Genomic DNA, 16997 nt, shown 5'->3' with positions numbered 1-16997 from the left:
TCTCTCGCTGTGTCTCTCTCTGTCAAATGAATAAATGAATAATCTTTAAAAAAAGATTGAAAATTTTAAAAATTTAAAGAAGGAAAACAAAGTAGATACTTAATGAGGCACTGACCTATTGGTAGGATTGCAAAGTCTATTATCGGCCCTTAGTCCTTCTGTTCATCTCTTATAAGGTTTAGATTTTCCTTTTTCCTCAAACTGTTCCAACTAATTGCAACAGAAATACATGTAATATTTTTGCTAAAGTGAAAATACTTCTGTCTCCTGATAGGAACCATATCTTACGTTTAATAGATTATGTTAGAGAGTTCGTTCAATTCAAACTGTTTCTCAGGTCGGAATTTCTTTCACATAACCCCAGAGTGCTCACTGTATAGTGCACTGCACATTGTGCATACTTAAGTAGCATTGCTGACTGATGATCACAGCTTTTTTGCCGCTAGCTAAAAACTTCCAGGACAGGACTCACACAGCCCAGCCAGCCCAGCCAGCCTAGCCAGCTCTGTTGTGGTGACCAGCACTCTGCACTTGGCTTATGATGATTGTGACATATCATTTAGGGCCCCTCACCCAGGCCCAGAAGCTCATCCTTGCTTCATTTCTCTGCCAGTTAATCGTAGTCATTAACGGAGTACTCTTTCTAACCCTTCCTGTCCTCGTGATTCAGCACTGGCACGCACTCACTTCAGAACAAACAGAAAATGGACTGATGTGTCTTTAAGGGGAAAAAGTAATGGGTGTGAATGTTGGGGGAATTGACAAAAACTTTTCCCCAAATGAAATATTTAGGGCATATTTCTAAGCATTCTGTTTTTTATTCAGATTGATTCGGTTGCACTTGATGAGAAATATAAACTTCTCATTTAGTTCTGAAACCTTGTGCCCAACTGGTTTCAACCAAAATGGCTGGTGAATTAGAGGGGAAGAAAATGGAATTAGACATTTGGCATCTCTAGTATTGTATCTTTCCTGTGGAGCCAGTGCTAGGAACTAAATTATTAGTGGTTATCTTTCTGGAGAGGTGTTGGCATAACTGAACTGACTTCTTTTTCTCTGTGCCCCTTTTTTTTCTTTTTAAGATTTTTTTATTTATTTATTTGACAGAGACACAGTGAGAGAGGGAACACAAGCAGGGGGAGTGGGAGAGGGAGAAGCAGGCTTCCTGCTGAGCAGGGAGCCCGATGCGGGGCTCCATCCCAGGACTCTGGGATCATGACCTGAGCCAAAGACAGGAGCTTAACCAACTGAGCCACCCAGGCGCCCCTGTGCCCCCTCTTAACCTGAAACACAGAAACACAGAAAAGGAGAAAATATAAGATGACTGGCAGTTCCAGGCTGTGGTGAAACTTAGCTTTATTATTAGTGTGTTTGTTAGGGTGTAATTCTATAAAGAAAGATAAGAGGGTGTAAAATTTCAGGTTGCCTTAACATCCACTCGTTTGATTTTCACAAGCTCCTCACGTATCTAGTTGTCCTCATGTCTTAACAAATTTTGCCTTCTAATTTGTCCTCTATTCTCCATCCTCTAGAACTGTTTGTTCATATGTTTTCCTTGCCCATCCAAGACCCGATATTCATCTTTGTTGCTCCAACACCTAGCCCAGGCCCTGGCATTTGGTGGATGGTCGATGATTAGCAGTGCTTTGGGTCGGTAGGCTTGTCTGTGCCAGTACAGTCTAATAGATGAGAAAGCTGAGGTTCTAGTGATTTACCTTACTCTAGTGATGGTAAAGTTAGAACGGAACCCACCTGTTTAGTACTCATCCCAGTGTTCTTGTCCCTAAGCTATAACACACCTCCACCACAAAAATAGGATTAAGGCTGGATTCACTTAGAAAGTAGAAAAGAGGGGTTCCTGGCTGGCTCAGTCAGTGGAGCGTGCAACTCTTGACTTCAGGTTTGTGGGCTTGAGCCCCATGGTGGTGTAGAGATTACTAAAAAATAAAATCTTAAAAATTATTTTTAAAAAAAAGTGGAAAGGAAAGAATTGCTTATGATGAGATATTTTGGTTAGTAAGAATTGGCTGGAATTTGGCTGCCAACCTGCATAAGCCATTGAAAAAGACCAGCTGTTTGCAGTCAAACCAAGAATCAGAATCTTTTTAAAAATATTTTATTTATTTATTTGACAGAGACACAGCAAGAGAGGGAACACAAGCAGGGGGAGTGGGAGAGGGAGAAGCAGCCTTCCCGCCGAGCAGGGAGCCCGATGGCGGGGCTCGATCCCAGAACCCTGGGATCATAACCTGAGCTGAAGGCAGATCCTTAATGACTGAGCCACCCAGGCGTCCCAAGAATCAGAATCTTTAAAAAATATCAAATTACTTCATTTTACACAATAAAGAAATTCTTAGGGAAAATATGTAAATTAAGTTGTAAATTAAGACCTCTTCTCCACACTCTCCACACGACACTCCTTGACTAATACAGGTAATTTCAGGGCTACCATAGACTTACATATTTTTAACAAGAAATAACTTCTCTATCTGCAAACAAATATTTGAGTGCCAATTGTGAATGGGTTCTATGCACATAATGCTTTTTATCTGTCGTAATCCTATCAAGTTTCATACAATTTTAGAACTAAATTGAACTTCAAAGATCATTTAGCCCAACCACCTCCTTCTGTGCTTAAGGATACTGGGATTCTGACATGTTGATTTATCTAATCGGTTAGTGAATTAGAGCCCTCATCTCATCTCTGTTAGTCCTTGATCCTACAGAAAACTTCTATGAGGTGAATAATTCTCTCCTGATGATTCTGAGACACCTTGCTGCTATTCTTACTGGGTTTTACTATGTGGCTTCGTTGGAAGTAGGCAGACATGTAAGACAGAGTTCACATGCTTCCTTTGTACAGTTTCTGTGCTTGACTTTGCATGTGCCTATGGATTTAAATATTTTTGCCTCCCACTTCCAGGCATGTGTGGTCTTCCCCTCTTGCCTGAAGGGAAGGTATAAGGTGTAAGACTAAAAGCAGTACCATATTTACAGGATTAGCTTTCATTTTTTGTAGGCTCCTTTGTGAGCTAACCTATAATAGGTAATTCTGAAATATAAAATATTCTACTGGAAGTCAGTGACAGTTGCTGCTTGTGAAGATTGGTTAATGAGGGGAATACCCATTCCCTTTGAAGTTAGATGTATGTGCACACATCTTAGCTGGATACTTGTAGTAAATTGGCTGTATTCCATATCTATATACACAGAGACTCACATATTTTAACTCTTTATTTTTTACAGCCATCTCTTCCTGTACTTTATACCCTGTCTAGCCAGGCTACACATGAAGCTGTTCATCTCCTTTGCAGGATGTTGGTCTTTGATCCAGTAAGTAGTGTTTATTTTTATATTGTTTTAATGAATTAAAAATACATGTGTTCTAAGAAAAACATCCTGGCTTTAAATAGCTGAGCAATGTAAAGAATGACTTTTCAAAAATAAACTTCAGTCCCCAGTTTCATGTGTTTCATCATGCTCACTCATTAAACAGAAGTTTATTAACACATAAACATCTAGGTGAAGAGAAATAGGGAACTATACCATCTTTATTTCTCTCAGGATTTGAAAAAAGAGTTTGACACCAAGGTAAATCAGGAGAAAAGAATCTTAACATTCTTGGAAAAAAATCTGCCCATTATATTGCATAAGGAACTGTTTACTCATTTGGTGGTTGAGATGGTAGCTTTATCAAACGCCATTTCTAGACTTAACTTTTCTGAGACAAAGTTCAGGTCTTCATTTATCTGTTCATCCCAAGAGTATTTATTATTCATCTCTGTGCTGGTAACTATTGCCAAAGAAGACTCAATGAAAACATTTAGAAAAGAACATCTTACTTGCCAAGAGTACAAGGAAGTCCTCAAGTACAAAACACAACAGGTATTTAAAGGGGAAAAAAACCACAGAAGTACCATTTATGAAGTTTACATTGGTGTGTTCATAATGAGAAAACAGCTACATCTCAGGGGACAGAGTGAATTTTTTGTTCATTTGGTGTTTATTTTTTGGTTTCCATTTGTTTGCTTCAACATGTGAGGTGCCTCATGATATGGGAAGCAAAACAGAGTGGCGTTTCTTGTTTCGATACCCTCTCCTTGTGGTCAAGCTCCTACCATTAAGGACTGTTTCAACTACATAACTTGCTCAGTGAGCTAGTGATTTAGTGTCATTAGTTTGATTTTTTGTTTTATTTGGCAAGTTTATCTACATAGCTAAACTATGTATACAACAGGAGATGTTAATACATAAAGACCTTTTATATATTTTTAATATATATTTTTTGGTTAACAAAATTAGAACCACATGAACTTGAGACTTCAGAGGTCATTTCTGTCTGCCTCTAGACGATATTATAAAGGCCCTGAGGTTAAATTTACTTTTATGTGTCAGAAATTTTTTACTCTCTTTATTCTGTTAAGATTAGGGACAAAGAGGGCACCTGGGTGGCTCAGTTGGTTAAGCGACTGCCTTCGGCTCAGGTCATGATCCTGGAGTTCCAGGATCGAGTCCCGCATCGGGCTCCCTGCTCAGCAGGGAGTCTGCTTTTCCCTCTGACCCTCCCTCCTCTCATGTGCTCTCTCTCTTTCTCATTCTCTCTCTCAAATAAATAAAATAAAATCTTAAAAAAAAAAAAGATTAGGGACGAAGAACCATGTGATTCACCTGTACGACTTTTACTTGCAGTACTTAGAGCTGTAAGGTGTCCTATTTCTCTGAGATCCCATGATTATTAATGATTCTGACCTGCCAGGAGTTCATAATCTTTACAACCCTAAGGATGGAATTCCTAAGCCATAGAGTGGATACCAAGCATGAGAGGCCTTTTAGACATCAGTTCTATACATGAAATGTCCTTTTTCCTTAAGAGTGGGGTTGTCACACCTAATTAAAATGAAACTTTTGGTGTGCTCATAGTTATACATTAGATTTATCTATAAGAAGGAGGTAAGATTTATCTGGTTAAAAAAAATAGAGGATAGATTCTTACTGGAGCTATGCAAATAACTACATGGTCATTTAAAAAAGAATTCCATTAAGGCACCCCATGTAATATTTACCCATTTTTATCATTGTTTTATAGAACAAGGCCAACCAATATATATTGTTATTTATTTACAGAATCATTTTTAAATTGGCCTGATGCTTTTTTAGTTTCTGACTGATATTAAGGATTCTTTTCTTTCCAATTCTGAGGGTTCAATTAGAAATAGATGCCATTTTTAAAGAGTGTTTCATTTTGATTTTAACCTGTTAAATTGAGGGCTAGCAATACATTAAGAAGAAAGAAATGAGGTTTTTTAAAAAAATATCCATTAAAAATAGAACATTAACCATAATTAAATCAGTTTATTTAGTCCAGTTAGTCTGAGATAATTATTTAATTATTTTATTGATCTTGGGTTAAGCAGTCTACTGCCACATGTCTGCTCCTGGACTGACACATTCCTGGAAATCCTGACTCAGTTACTTGGTTTAGTCTAGGTGATGGCTGTCTGTGCTGGTAATATCAGCTATACCCATAAGTTTATATCCTGAATTCAGTAGTCAGGAGTACCTGGTATAACAGTCCTTTACTGAGGTTCTTGTGATGTTTTCTCATGGAAAATTTAATTCCTTAGCTTGTAGTAGAAGCCTTTAGGCAAATATAAGGAGAAAGCAGAAACCACTAGAGGATAAGGTTAAAGGGCTCCGGTTCTTTTATTGTAACACTATCAATAGTATTAGAAAGGATGGGGTGTAATAAATAATCAGTTTATAAAGATGTAATTAACTATTAACTCAAATAGTGAAGGCATTAAACAAACCTCCAGAGACTTTAATTTATCTAAATGCAGTAGTTACAAGCAATATATTTTTAAAGCACAACAATAATTATTAGGAAGTTAGACAAAATTATTCACTTTTTTTCCTCTTGCCAAACATATATCTATTATTTTGCATATACATCTTCCTTTTTTTTTTTTTAAAGATTTTATTTATTTGAGAGAGAGAGAGAGAGCACATTAGAGGGGATAGGGTCAGAGGGAGAGGCAGACTCCCTGCTGAGCAGGGAGCCTGATGCGGGACTAGATCCTGGGACTCCAGGATCATGACCTGAGCCGAAGGCAGTCGCTTAACCAACTGAGCCACCCAGGCGCCCCACATATACATATTCCTATCATCACATATTCTTTTATACTCTTTACAAAACATATATTACTTTACCCAAAGATATTTGTATATCTTTTTTAACTGTTTATTGATGGCTCCTCTATAATGTATTAATGAAGAGCCTTTGTATATTAAAATTATGTTGTCCAGGTAACCAAAGACTATTTATTAACTCAAATTAATTATTACCAAGGTTTTAACGTTTAACTAAGAATCAGATTAAAATTTAAGTTGACAAATTAAGTCCTTATGAATTGTAGCATTGTAAAACTGATTTATTTTTAGAAACACATTACCTATTATCATTCATCTAATGTAGCTGAACACATAATTTTGTAATTCTGTGATCTTATACAAAGGGATATTAGTTTATCTGACCAGCAAAATCAGTAGAAAAAAAAGTGTAGACTTGTCCTCGCTTTGGCAGCACATATACTAAAATTGGAACGATACAAAGAAGATTAGCATGGCCCCTGCGCAGGGATGACACGCAAATTCGTGAAGCATTCCGTGTTTTTATGTATGGTGATTAACATAACAATAAAAAATTTTAAAAATTAAAAACAGTGATTAGGCTTTTTGTGGGGAAACAAACCCAAAACTTATAGAATATTGTGGTGGCATTATTTGTACATGGCAGTAAAATCAGAAAAAAAACAGAGATATTTAAAAATTTTTATAACTATTAACTCAGGCTAATTTGTCCAGAGTCACCTTGCATAGTAATATCACCTGACCTCTTTATCTTACACAATTATATACCAGATATTAAAACTTTTAAGTTAAGAGAAATATTTTGCTTTTTACTTTGTAACCTACTAACCAAGAGTATTATTTTAATTCATGGTTAAAGCTTTATTTAATCTTTGAGTTACAGCTTTTTTTTTTTTTAAGATTTTATTTATTTATTTGAGAGAGACAGAGACAGAAAGAGAGCAGAGGGAGGAGCAGAGGAAGAAGGACAAGCAGACTCCACACTGAGTGCAGAGCCTGACGCAGGGCTCAATCCCAGGACCCTGAGATCATGACCCGAGCCAAAATCAAGAGTCAGACGCTTAACCGACTGAGCCACCCAGGCGCCCCTATGAGTTACAACTTTAGCAAGGAAAAATTTCTAAATAGCCAACATATTTAATACTTAAGGAAGAATAATGTTTTAAAAATCTTTTCAGGGGCGCCTGGGTGGCTAAGTCGTTAAGCGTCTGCCTTTGGCTCAGGTCATGATTCCAGGGTCCTGGGATCGAGCCCCGCATCAGGCTCCCTGCTCAGTGGGAAGCCTGCTTCTCCTTCTCCCACTCCGCCTGCTTGTGTTCCCTCTCTCACTGTCTCCCTCTGTCAAATAAATAAATAAAATCTTTAAAAAAAAATCTTTTCATTTCTTTGTAAATGTCTTTAATGTGTTGATTGGTTCTAAAAGCCAGTTAGAACAGGAGTTTGCCCCATTTGCTTTTTAAGAGATCTCATAACATGATATATTAACTCCCTTCAGGAGTATACCAAGTACATCAATGTGTTTGCTTAGAAATATTTTTTATTTGTAAAATGGAAAGTTTTATCAGTTCTTCAAAACTAAAAGCAACAAAATCCAAGAAACAAGTGTCCACATCTATTATAAATGTTGATCAGTTAAACAAGGTATGTACAATATGTAATTAAGAATATATATGACATGGGGCACCTGGGTGGCTCAGTCAGTTGCATGTCTGACTCTTGGTTTCGGCTCAGGTCCTGGGATCAAGCCCAGTGTTGGGTTCCCCCGCTCAAGCAGGGAGTCTGCTTCTCCCTCTCCCTCTGCCCCTCCCCCAGTTTGCACTCGCATGTTCGTGCATTCTGGCTCTCTCAAATAAATAAATAAATCTTAAAACATATATATACATATAGGACATAATTAAGCACCACTAGGTCATTCCAAAGAACATTATTGAAAATCTGAGTAATTTTGTGATCTCTTTCTCAATTTAGTAAGGCAGTTTTTCTTTTCAGTGTTCATACCCTTTACAAAATGACAGTCTTCTTTAGCCGTGTTTCAGAAGTTCTAAAGAGACATTAATTTGTTTAGAAAAATGAAAGTTGATCATTGATTGTGTGCTAGGGATTTGATTTACTTTTTGTTCAAAGGCTTCTCTTAGGTACCTGACACTTTAGAAGACCCCATGTTGGTACACACAGAACGAACAAACACAGAGCGTGCTATCAGTAGTTGGGATAACACCAAAATCTTTTCAACCCTGCATTCTGGAATTTTAGGAAATATCAGAATCCACAGACAAAAAAACTAACAGGAAAACCAGGTTCTGAGAGAGACTGAACTTCTCACATCTGCCACCTGACAGAAATGACTTAACGGTCAGATGATAAACTTAAAATCCAGATTCAACCACTGCTGCCACCAGTGTGTTCACGACTGGCCATGCTCAGTCAGAAACAGAAATAGACCTGTCCAGCTGTAGTGTGCAAAAAGCCAAGGAGCTCTGTCCCTCACATGAGACCAGCCAGAGGCACTGAGGACTCCAAGGGGCCCGGTCCCAGGCAAAATGTACTGTCAACCAGCTTGTTCCCTTTGGTTCTCATAATAGACCTTTATCCCAGTGGAACCTCCAGGAATAGCTGGACCCATTTAGAAAAAAAAGAAGAAGCTTCTAAGAGTGCCAGCGAGTCAGGCTTCAGAAGGGCTGGATCACCAGATATACCATATGACAGGTAGTGAAAGAAACAAAACCAGGGTTGTCAAGTTTACAGTCATCTGTTCATGGTGGATAAACAGCAGCTTTCTTTTGTGATTATCATATCCTGAAAAGTCATGACATGCCTTTTAACATCAGCATAGAAAAAAATTAGATAAAAGTGTTTTTAGGGAAACCATGTTTATGGGAAATATTTAACATTTTGTTATTTGGGGGACTAGAACCAGTCAGGATGATCCAGTTATTTTTGGTTTGAGTACCAAATGGTTTTCTTTGTTTTTAATTGTGTTATGTGAAGTGCTTGATTATACTGGAAATGGGGCAGAGTGTCCATTCTTGTTCTACTCATACTGAGTCCATCCTTAAATACTTTAAAACATACTTACATAGCAGGGTTTTTTTAATGGAGAAATGAGTTTATGATTTATGTAAACCTGAAACTACTACATTAAGTATTCTGATCTGAAGTGCTAGAAAACCACAGGCCACCGATATTCAGATGGTGTTGGCTGTCAAAAAGGCATTCAGACCTTACCTGCTGCCTAACCTGAGCAATTCCCCATAGGCTTTTACCCTAAGTTCAGTTGGCATTCTAAGATAATAAAAGTTTGTAAAATTGCCACTGTGATCACATCTCTACCAAATGCTGAAACATATTTAGAAAATATAACTGTTATTTAAAATGTAAACTTATCCCCTCCAAAGCATTGCATATTTAAATGTCATGGTATTTGCCATTTTTTGACCATGCATATATCTGTTTCAAGGTAGGAACTCTTCAGGATCTTAGCAGAGTCACATCTAAGTGCTTTCTGGTGGTGTCTGGTGGTTGGTTGTCCTATGTTATATACTCCCTCTGCTGCTGCATTACCTGCCTCTGCATTCAGACATCCCTCTTTATACAAGATATACTACAAACTAAGGATAAGCTGTGAAAAGCAGTTACTGTGTCTTAATGAAAGATCCTGTGTGGACAGTCATGTTTATCTGTAGTGTTGATGTGCTGGTCTCTAAATTTGATTTCAGTCCAAAAGAATATCCGCTAAGGATGCCTTAGCCCACCCCTACCTAGATGAAGGGCGACTACGATATCACACGTGTATGTGTAAATGTTGCTTTTCCACCTCTACTGGAAGAGTTTATACCAGTGACTTTGAGCCCATCACCAATCCCAAATTTGATGACACTTTTGAGAAGAACCTCAGTTCTGTTCGACAGGTTAAAGGTGAGTATCTTTTTTGGCCCTCGGCCAGGCAGGATGAATAATAACATTTTCCATTATGTGGCTGTGAAAAGCTGAGTCTGGATGGTGACCAAAGTTCCTCCATATGTTTATTTTACAACCTTGCATATAGCTTTTTGTCCAGGGCATATATGCCAAGAAAACTGTGTGTGTTATAAAAACACTGATTTAATATTGCATCCGGTGGAAGGTCAGGCAGAGGAGCTTTTCAAGCTGACTTATTTAGTGAGTGTGACTCAAAGTAGATAATATGTATTCACTCAGTGTGATTTCACTGAATGAAACATATTGGACTTTTCTATATATAAACATGCAAATTATACAAAGGATATAAATACCCACTGAGGGAATCATTCCTTGAATGGTCACAAGAGAGGGGAATTTCTGATAGTCTACTCATAAAATTCCCTGACACGAACTCCTTTTGGGGTGGGGATGGAGGTTAATGACATCCAAAATTCTGAATGATTTTAGACATTTTAGGATGTTTTAGAAGAGTAGTTCCTGAGGTAAACAGCCAAAACTGTGTGCCTAAACAACTGCAAGGTTTTTTTTCAGTGATTTTCAAAAGAGCAATAATTACCAGCAACCGGGGCACCTGGGTGGCTCAGATGGTTAAGCGTCTGCCTTCGGCTCAGGCCATGATCCCAGGGTCCTGGGATCGAGTCCCGCATCGGGCTCCCTGCTCCTTGGGAGCCTGCTTCTCCCTCTGCGCCTCTCTCTCTCTCTCTCTCTCTCTCTCAGTCTCTCTCTGGCTCTCATGAATAAATAAATAAAATCTTTAAAAAAAAAAATAATAATTACCAGCAACCTAGAATATTCATTCATAATGCCAACTCTGTGGAATCACCCTCAAATTTATAGACCATTTTACTCCTCCCACGGATGGAGTTTCAAACCCATATAACACCACTTGGTCGGCGGGATGGGGAGGTTGCCTGTGTTTAGCAGCCACTGTCATTTTGGTTTCAGGAAAGTTCCACTGGATCCTGCCTGATACATGATCTGAGTGTTTGATCTAACTATACCAGTAGGAAATGCTGTTCAGATGCTGGCCAGTTAGCTGAGAATCCACTGTTCCCAGGCCTGCAGATTGGCATGGATTGTATGATGTTTGTTTTCTCCACAGAAATTATTCACCAGTTCATTTTGGAACAGCAGAAAGGAAACAGAGTGCCTCTCTGCATCAACCCGCAGTCTGCTGCTTTTAAGAGCTTTATTAGGTAACTATATGTATGTAATTCTACTTTCTTGATATTAAAAGGATGCCATTGTGATTTGGTTATTTAGCATATTTCTGTTTTTATTTAGATTAGATATATAGACAAAAAGAAGGTTTCTTCTACGAGTTTTGGCTTTAGTCAAAAGCAAATTAAAAATGTAAGCATTTGTTTTTACACTGACGCCACTTCACGGTGGTTGATCGGGGTGGTGCTTTGGCAGTTTTGTTCGCAGATGACCACTGTACTGCCTGATCGCGCACATGCTAGGGACCCTCCCACAGCAGCAGCGTGGCGGCGTCTGCCCGCGACTTAGACATGGTTATCTTGGCTCCCACTACCATCCCCACCACCTTAATAATAACTGCAAGCAAGGTGATTTTATAGGTATAGTGCTGGTGTATCCTGTCTAGAGTTATGTTGAAAGAGCTTCATAGCTGCTTTGGAACCCGACAAGCCTCATTCTCTTTGTCTCTCTCTCTCTCTGTCCTTTCCTTCTCAGTGTCTTTTTCCCTATTCCTTGCATCAATTAAGGTCCAGCCAGGAGAAAGAAACCACACCCAGTAATGTGGACAGGGAAAATTTAATAGTGAGAAGCATTAACTAGGAAAAGATGGTTAACTTCTAAAAGGTGCATAAGATTCTGGAGGGTCCCAAAGTAGCAAATGCAGAAAGCAGGTACTCCCTCCAGACTAAGGAAGAGTGAACAAGGAAGAAATTAAGATTTGGAGGCCCCGCCACCCAAGGCTAATAAAATTTGGACCTCTTTGTCTATAGAGGATATGACTGCCACAAGAACACACACAGCTTGAGGGTGGTGAAGAAACTTTGCAAAAGGTGTGGGCAGAACTGGTCCAGAGAGACCTGCTGGGTTGCAGAGAAACTTGCCAGAAAGTTTGGGTAGAACAAAACTGGGCCTTCCACATCAAAAAAAACCACAACCAGAAGCAGGAAGAGAAACTGCTTCCTGATGCTGTGGCCTTGCAGTGTCCTTCCAGCATAAGCTGGGTGGCAAAAGATAACTGCGTAAGGTCTGGCTCCAGTATCACAAAGCAGGACAGAGAAGGGTGGATCTGGATTTAGATCTGAGAGACCACAGTCTTCCTCCTTTCTTCCCCACCTGCCTTTCTGCCTCTCCCTTTTCCTTCTCCTCCTTGCTTCCCTTTTAATTGGCCTTGACCTGGTGTTGAAGTTGATTACATTTATTAAATCAAAGTCAAGAATTTTTGTTTAGGGGCGCCTGGATGGCTCAGTCATTAGGCATCTGCCTTCGGCTCAGGTCATGATCCCAGGGTCCTGGGGAGCCTGCTTCTTCCTCTCCCACTCCCCCTGCTTGTGTTCCCTCTTGCTGTGTCTCTCTCTGTCAAATAAATAAATAAAATCCTTTAAAAAAAAATTTTTTTAAAGAATTTTTGTTTAGAATTTTTTAAATCAGGGGTCACTTTCATTTCTTCCACATATTTTTCTGTGGAAAGAAGGAATTAGGTTGCATTTTTACTTTTCTGTGGTTTAAAATTAATTTATTATTTCCCCCTAAGAATCAGTGGCCCAGTCAGTCATGTGTTTTAATACCTTTCAGGTGCAAGTTATTCATTATCCCGAAGCAAAGTGATTATACACACACCCTCAAGTTTATAATCTAGTTAGCAATATTAGACAGATATGTGAAATAACTGAGAAAACCGATCTGTGGATAACAAATGCCAAATGATTATCCATTACTACTGAATTCATATTGATAAAAGAGTGCTTATAAGGCTCATTCACATAGGTTCCCACTTAAAGTCACTGTATTTTGAGAGGCTACTTTTACATGAATAATTCTACATCCCTTAAGGTTATTTTCCTGGTTGATTATAGACATTATTACTTATAATACCTACCACTTAGTTTATATTACAAAGTAGACATGGTGGAAGGCACTTTACTTACATTATCTCGTGTATTCATCACAATGTCCTGTGAGGTGGATGGCAGGCATCATCCCCTTCCAAAAGAGGAAAGATGAGGGAATTTGCTCGGCATCCCATAGTGAGTAAATGACTTGTCTTCAAGCCCATCACTGTTGCCTCACTTATAGATACAGATTCTTGAATGAACAATTGGGAACAAACGTAGCTTTAGAGAAGTTAAACAAAAATCCAGAAATGGACTTTATGATTTTTTTAAAGGAAGAGAGGAAAACACGCAGCATTGACTCGCCCTCTTGCCCTTTGTAGTGTGACAGCTGGTTTCACCGTGTCTCTATTTTTTTCCAGTTCCACTGTTGCCCAGCCGTCTGAGATGCCCCCATCTCCTCTGGTGTGGGAGTGACGGTGGACGATATTGTACTACTGAAGATGTAATGTAGCTTTCCACTGGAGTCTGGGATTTGCAATTCTGGAGGTTAATCATGCTTGTACTGTAATTTTACTAATGAAGTTTTAAATTAACAACCACTACTTGTATGATATGAATAATATTTAGAAATGTTACTAGACTTTTAATCTTGTAAAGTGGTTGTGCTTTTAGAAGAAAACTATTTTACCCAGAGTTGCACATGTTTTATGAATTTAGTGCAGCTGTTATGGCTCACCTCAGAACAAAAGAGAATTGAACCAAATTTGGGATTTGGGGGTTTTGTGTTTTTGTTTTGTTTTCTTTTTGTTTTTTTAAAATGAAGTGAGATTGTTCACACACACACACACACACACACACACACACACACACACACACACAAAGGACAGTCGTACATTTTGATATTTGAGCCATTCCTAAAAATTTGGGGTTTTCTAAAACAAAAGAATCTAGAAACCTTGCCTGCGACCAATCATGGAGCCACATGAGGGGATCGTGGCTGCACCTGGGGGGTGGGGGTGGGGCATGCCACCTAATGATCAAGCCCTATAATTAGCTTCTCATTAGAGCTGTGACGGTGATGTGTGCTGTCTAAAATCCAATGTTGTGGGTAGAGAGAATGAGTTTGTGACTAGGAGAGACTAAACTTCTGTTTTCCTTACCCAGTATAAATATATATATATATATTTAATCTATTTTTATTAGAAGTTTTTCTGCTCTTTCTTACATAAAAGAACCCCCCAAGCATGCATCTTTCATGTGTGTAAATAATTCATTTCTGGGCTAATTTCAAAAGAATCCCAATATTGCTGTATAGAAAGAGAACTAGCTTGCACATTTTAGGTCTGTGAAATTTTGTGAGACTTTTCCTGCACTGGACAGTAAAAAAAATAAATAAATAAAGACAAAAACAAATTTTTAAAAATTTTAAAGCCACAAAAAAAGGCACATAGGGAATTATGTCAAATGTGTTTGTGTCCTTAGGCAAAGCTGTGGGAGTCTTGAAATGTCACAGTAGTAAATAACTTATTACTTTTTGACAAATTCTTTTTTCTGTTGGAACACTGAATTCTTCTGTGCATATGTATATATGAATACAAATTGAAGGCCTCTACCTCCTGGAGTTATACAACTTGGCTTGTTTACCTCCACATGCTGATGATGACTATTTTTTTTTTTTAAGTTCAATGTGGAGACTTGAAACTTGAATGTCCCTTCCAACTTTTATATTAAAAATAAAAAGACAAGAAAATTGAAGATCGTTTTTCACCTGTACAAGGAATACTAATGGATCGTCTTAAAATTGGTCTAGGAAAAAACCTTGGTGTGTGTTATGGACAATTAACTGTTAAAGTTATTGTAAGTTATCTGTATTTAGCAGAGTATTTTCATCTTGAGTGATCTGAGCTGAATTTGAAGACTATTAATAAGTTATGTTTGGAAGTTTTAACTTCAATGAAGTAATTATTTGCTGTGAAAGAAACAAACATTGAATTACTAAACAAAGATGGTGCAATATCTTTGTTTTTTTTTTATGAGGCTCCTGAGAATCAACCCAACTGAAGCATTTCAATTCACTTGAATGAGAAACGTGTTTAGTATCAAAAGAGCCCAAGAAGACACTGGTGTGAAAGGTACAATCTCAGAGGTTGGTCAATTACCGTGGCACACTTACTGGTCACTTTGTACAATGTAGATTTGAAGTACAGTGGTGAAAACATTAAATGTGACATTTGAAAAAGATGTGTCAATCTGTTTTCTTTCAATTCTTTTCCTTTGTTTTCTCTTCAGCACAGCTTTTATTCCTGATTTTGCAGTTTTAAGACATTTCCTATTTATATTTTTATTTTGATCTTTGAGGAAATTAGTTGTGGTTTTTAAAATTCTTCCCAGAAACTTTACATTGCCAAAATATATCAAAAACTTAAGTAATATTAAAGATATTGTGAGTCAAATATATATAATTTGAAAGTCTTTCCAGACCTTTGTATGTCTAATCCAGTGGTTTTCAAGCTTTTTTTTTTTTTTTTTTGAGTAAAGAACCCTATTTTCATGTGAGATTAAATTTCAATATACTGGAGCCCAAAACATTAAATAAATAAACTGGATGAAACAGACTGCCAAGGACTTGACCTTACCCTTCTCTTCCTTTCTGCCTCCTGCCCCTGGCACCCCAAAGGAATTCCAGCAAAGGAAGAAGTCCCAGCTGGAGTGCCTGGGGCTCAGTCAGCTGAGCATCTGCCTTCGGCTCAGGTCATGATCCCAGGGTCCTGGGATCGAGTCCTGCATCAGGCTCCCTGCTCAGCAGGGAGTCTGCTTCTCCGCCTCCCTCTGCTGCTCCCCCTTCTTGTGCTCTCTTGTTCTCTCTGTCAAATGAATAAAATCTTTTTTAAAGGGAGGGTGGTGGGGAGAAGTCCCAGCCAGATGGTGGTATAATTACGACCTGACACCAGACTGCCTAACTTCAGAATACCTTCCCTGTGGTGGATAAGGCAACATGACTCTTGAGTTTGTAGAAGGTATGTATTTCCCCCGTCCTTCCTTGATTTAGCAAAATGAATGGATTTTTTTCCTGACATGGAGGGAATTGGCTGTTCTAACTCATATAAATTAATACACATACACAAAGTAGTTTGTTCATCCAATAAACTTTTGAATACCTACTGAGTACAAGAATTACTTATAAGGACACCTTGTTAATATCAGTAGTGCTTGAATAAGAAAACTAGTTTTCATCACTTAAAAGAGAACATTATAATTGCACAATTTTTTTTTTAAGATTTTATTTATTTGACAGAGAGGAGACATAGCAAGAGAGGAACACAGCAAGGGGAGTGGGAGAGGGAGAAGCAGGCTTCCTGCGGAGCAGGGAGCCTGATACAGGGCTCGATCGCAGGACCCTGGGATCATGACCTGAGCCGAAGGCGGATGCTTAACAACTGAGTCACCCAGGCGCCCCCACAACAAATTCTTCACAGATAAATATTAGAGAAAATATATTGACCTATTCCCACTGAAACCTGCTCAGCTAACCAAGGGATGTATGCCCCGTTTTTTGTTTTTTTTGTTTTTAATTGTTGATAATTGTAAAATGTGGAATTTCTACAGCCAGTAGAATCAATATGGACCAGTAGGTCAGCTGCAATTTGTTTGCACTTTAGGTATAAGGACCCAGAAGATGGAGGGTAATTTCTTGTGATAGTTCATAAGGTTTGGAATTTTATTTTGTTTTCTTCTATGGTATATCATTTAAAATACTACTTTATATTAAAGAACAGAATACGACATTTGCATGAAATTTGAAATAAAGACCACTTTGGGGGAGCTGTTTCCTACTATGCTCTCAGGAATGTTTAA

General features: G+C 38.3%; 1 protein-coding gene and 1 non-coding gene across 2 annotated transcripts in view; both read left to right on the top strand.

Annotated features, from left to right (window-relative positions):
• Positions 1-15523, top strand: part of NLK (nemo like kinase) — a 167789-nt gene extending 152266 nt beyond the window's left edge. Inside the window, 4 exon segments of the mRNA XM_027626266.2 lie at positions 3247-3333; positions 9867-10065; positions 11213-11306; positions 13562-15523. Of these exon segments, the coding sequence (XP_027482067.1) occupies positions 3247-3333; positions 9867-10065; positions 11213-11306; positions 13562-13616 (435 nt within the window). The 3' untranslated portion in view covers positions 13617-15523.
• On the top strand, positions 6568-6674 carry LOC113908420. The gene has a single exon (XR_003515485.1). It is a non-coding gene; the product is annotated as a U6 spliceosomal RNA (small nuclear RNA).
• Positions 15524-16997: the final 1474 nt, after the last annotated feature.

The sequence above is a fragment of the Zalophus californianus genome, chromosome 16, assembly GCF_009762305.2.
Source record: "Zalophus californianus isolate mZalCal1 chromosome 16, mZalCal1.pri.v2, whole genome shotgun sequence".
NCBI lineage: Eukaryota > Metazoa > Chordata > Mammalia > Carnivora > Otariidae > Zalophus > Zalophus californianus.
This window is presented reverse-complemented; position numbering and strand designations above follow the sequence as displayed.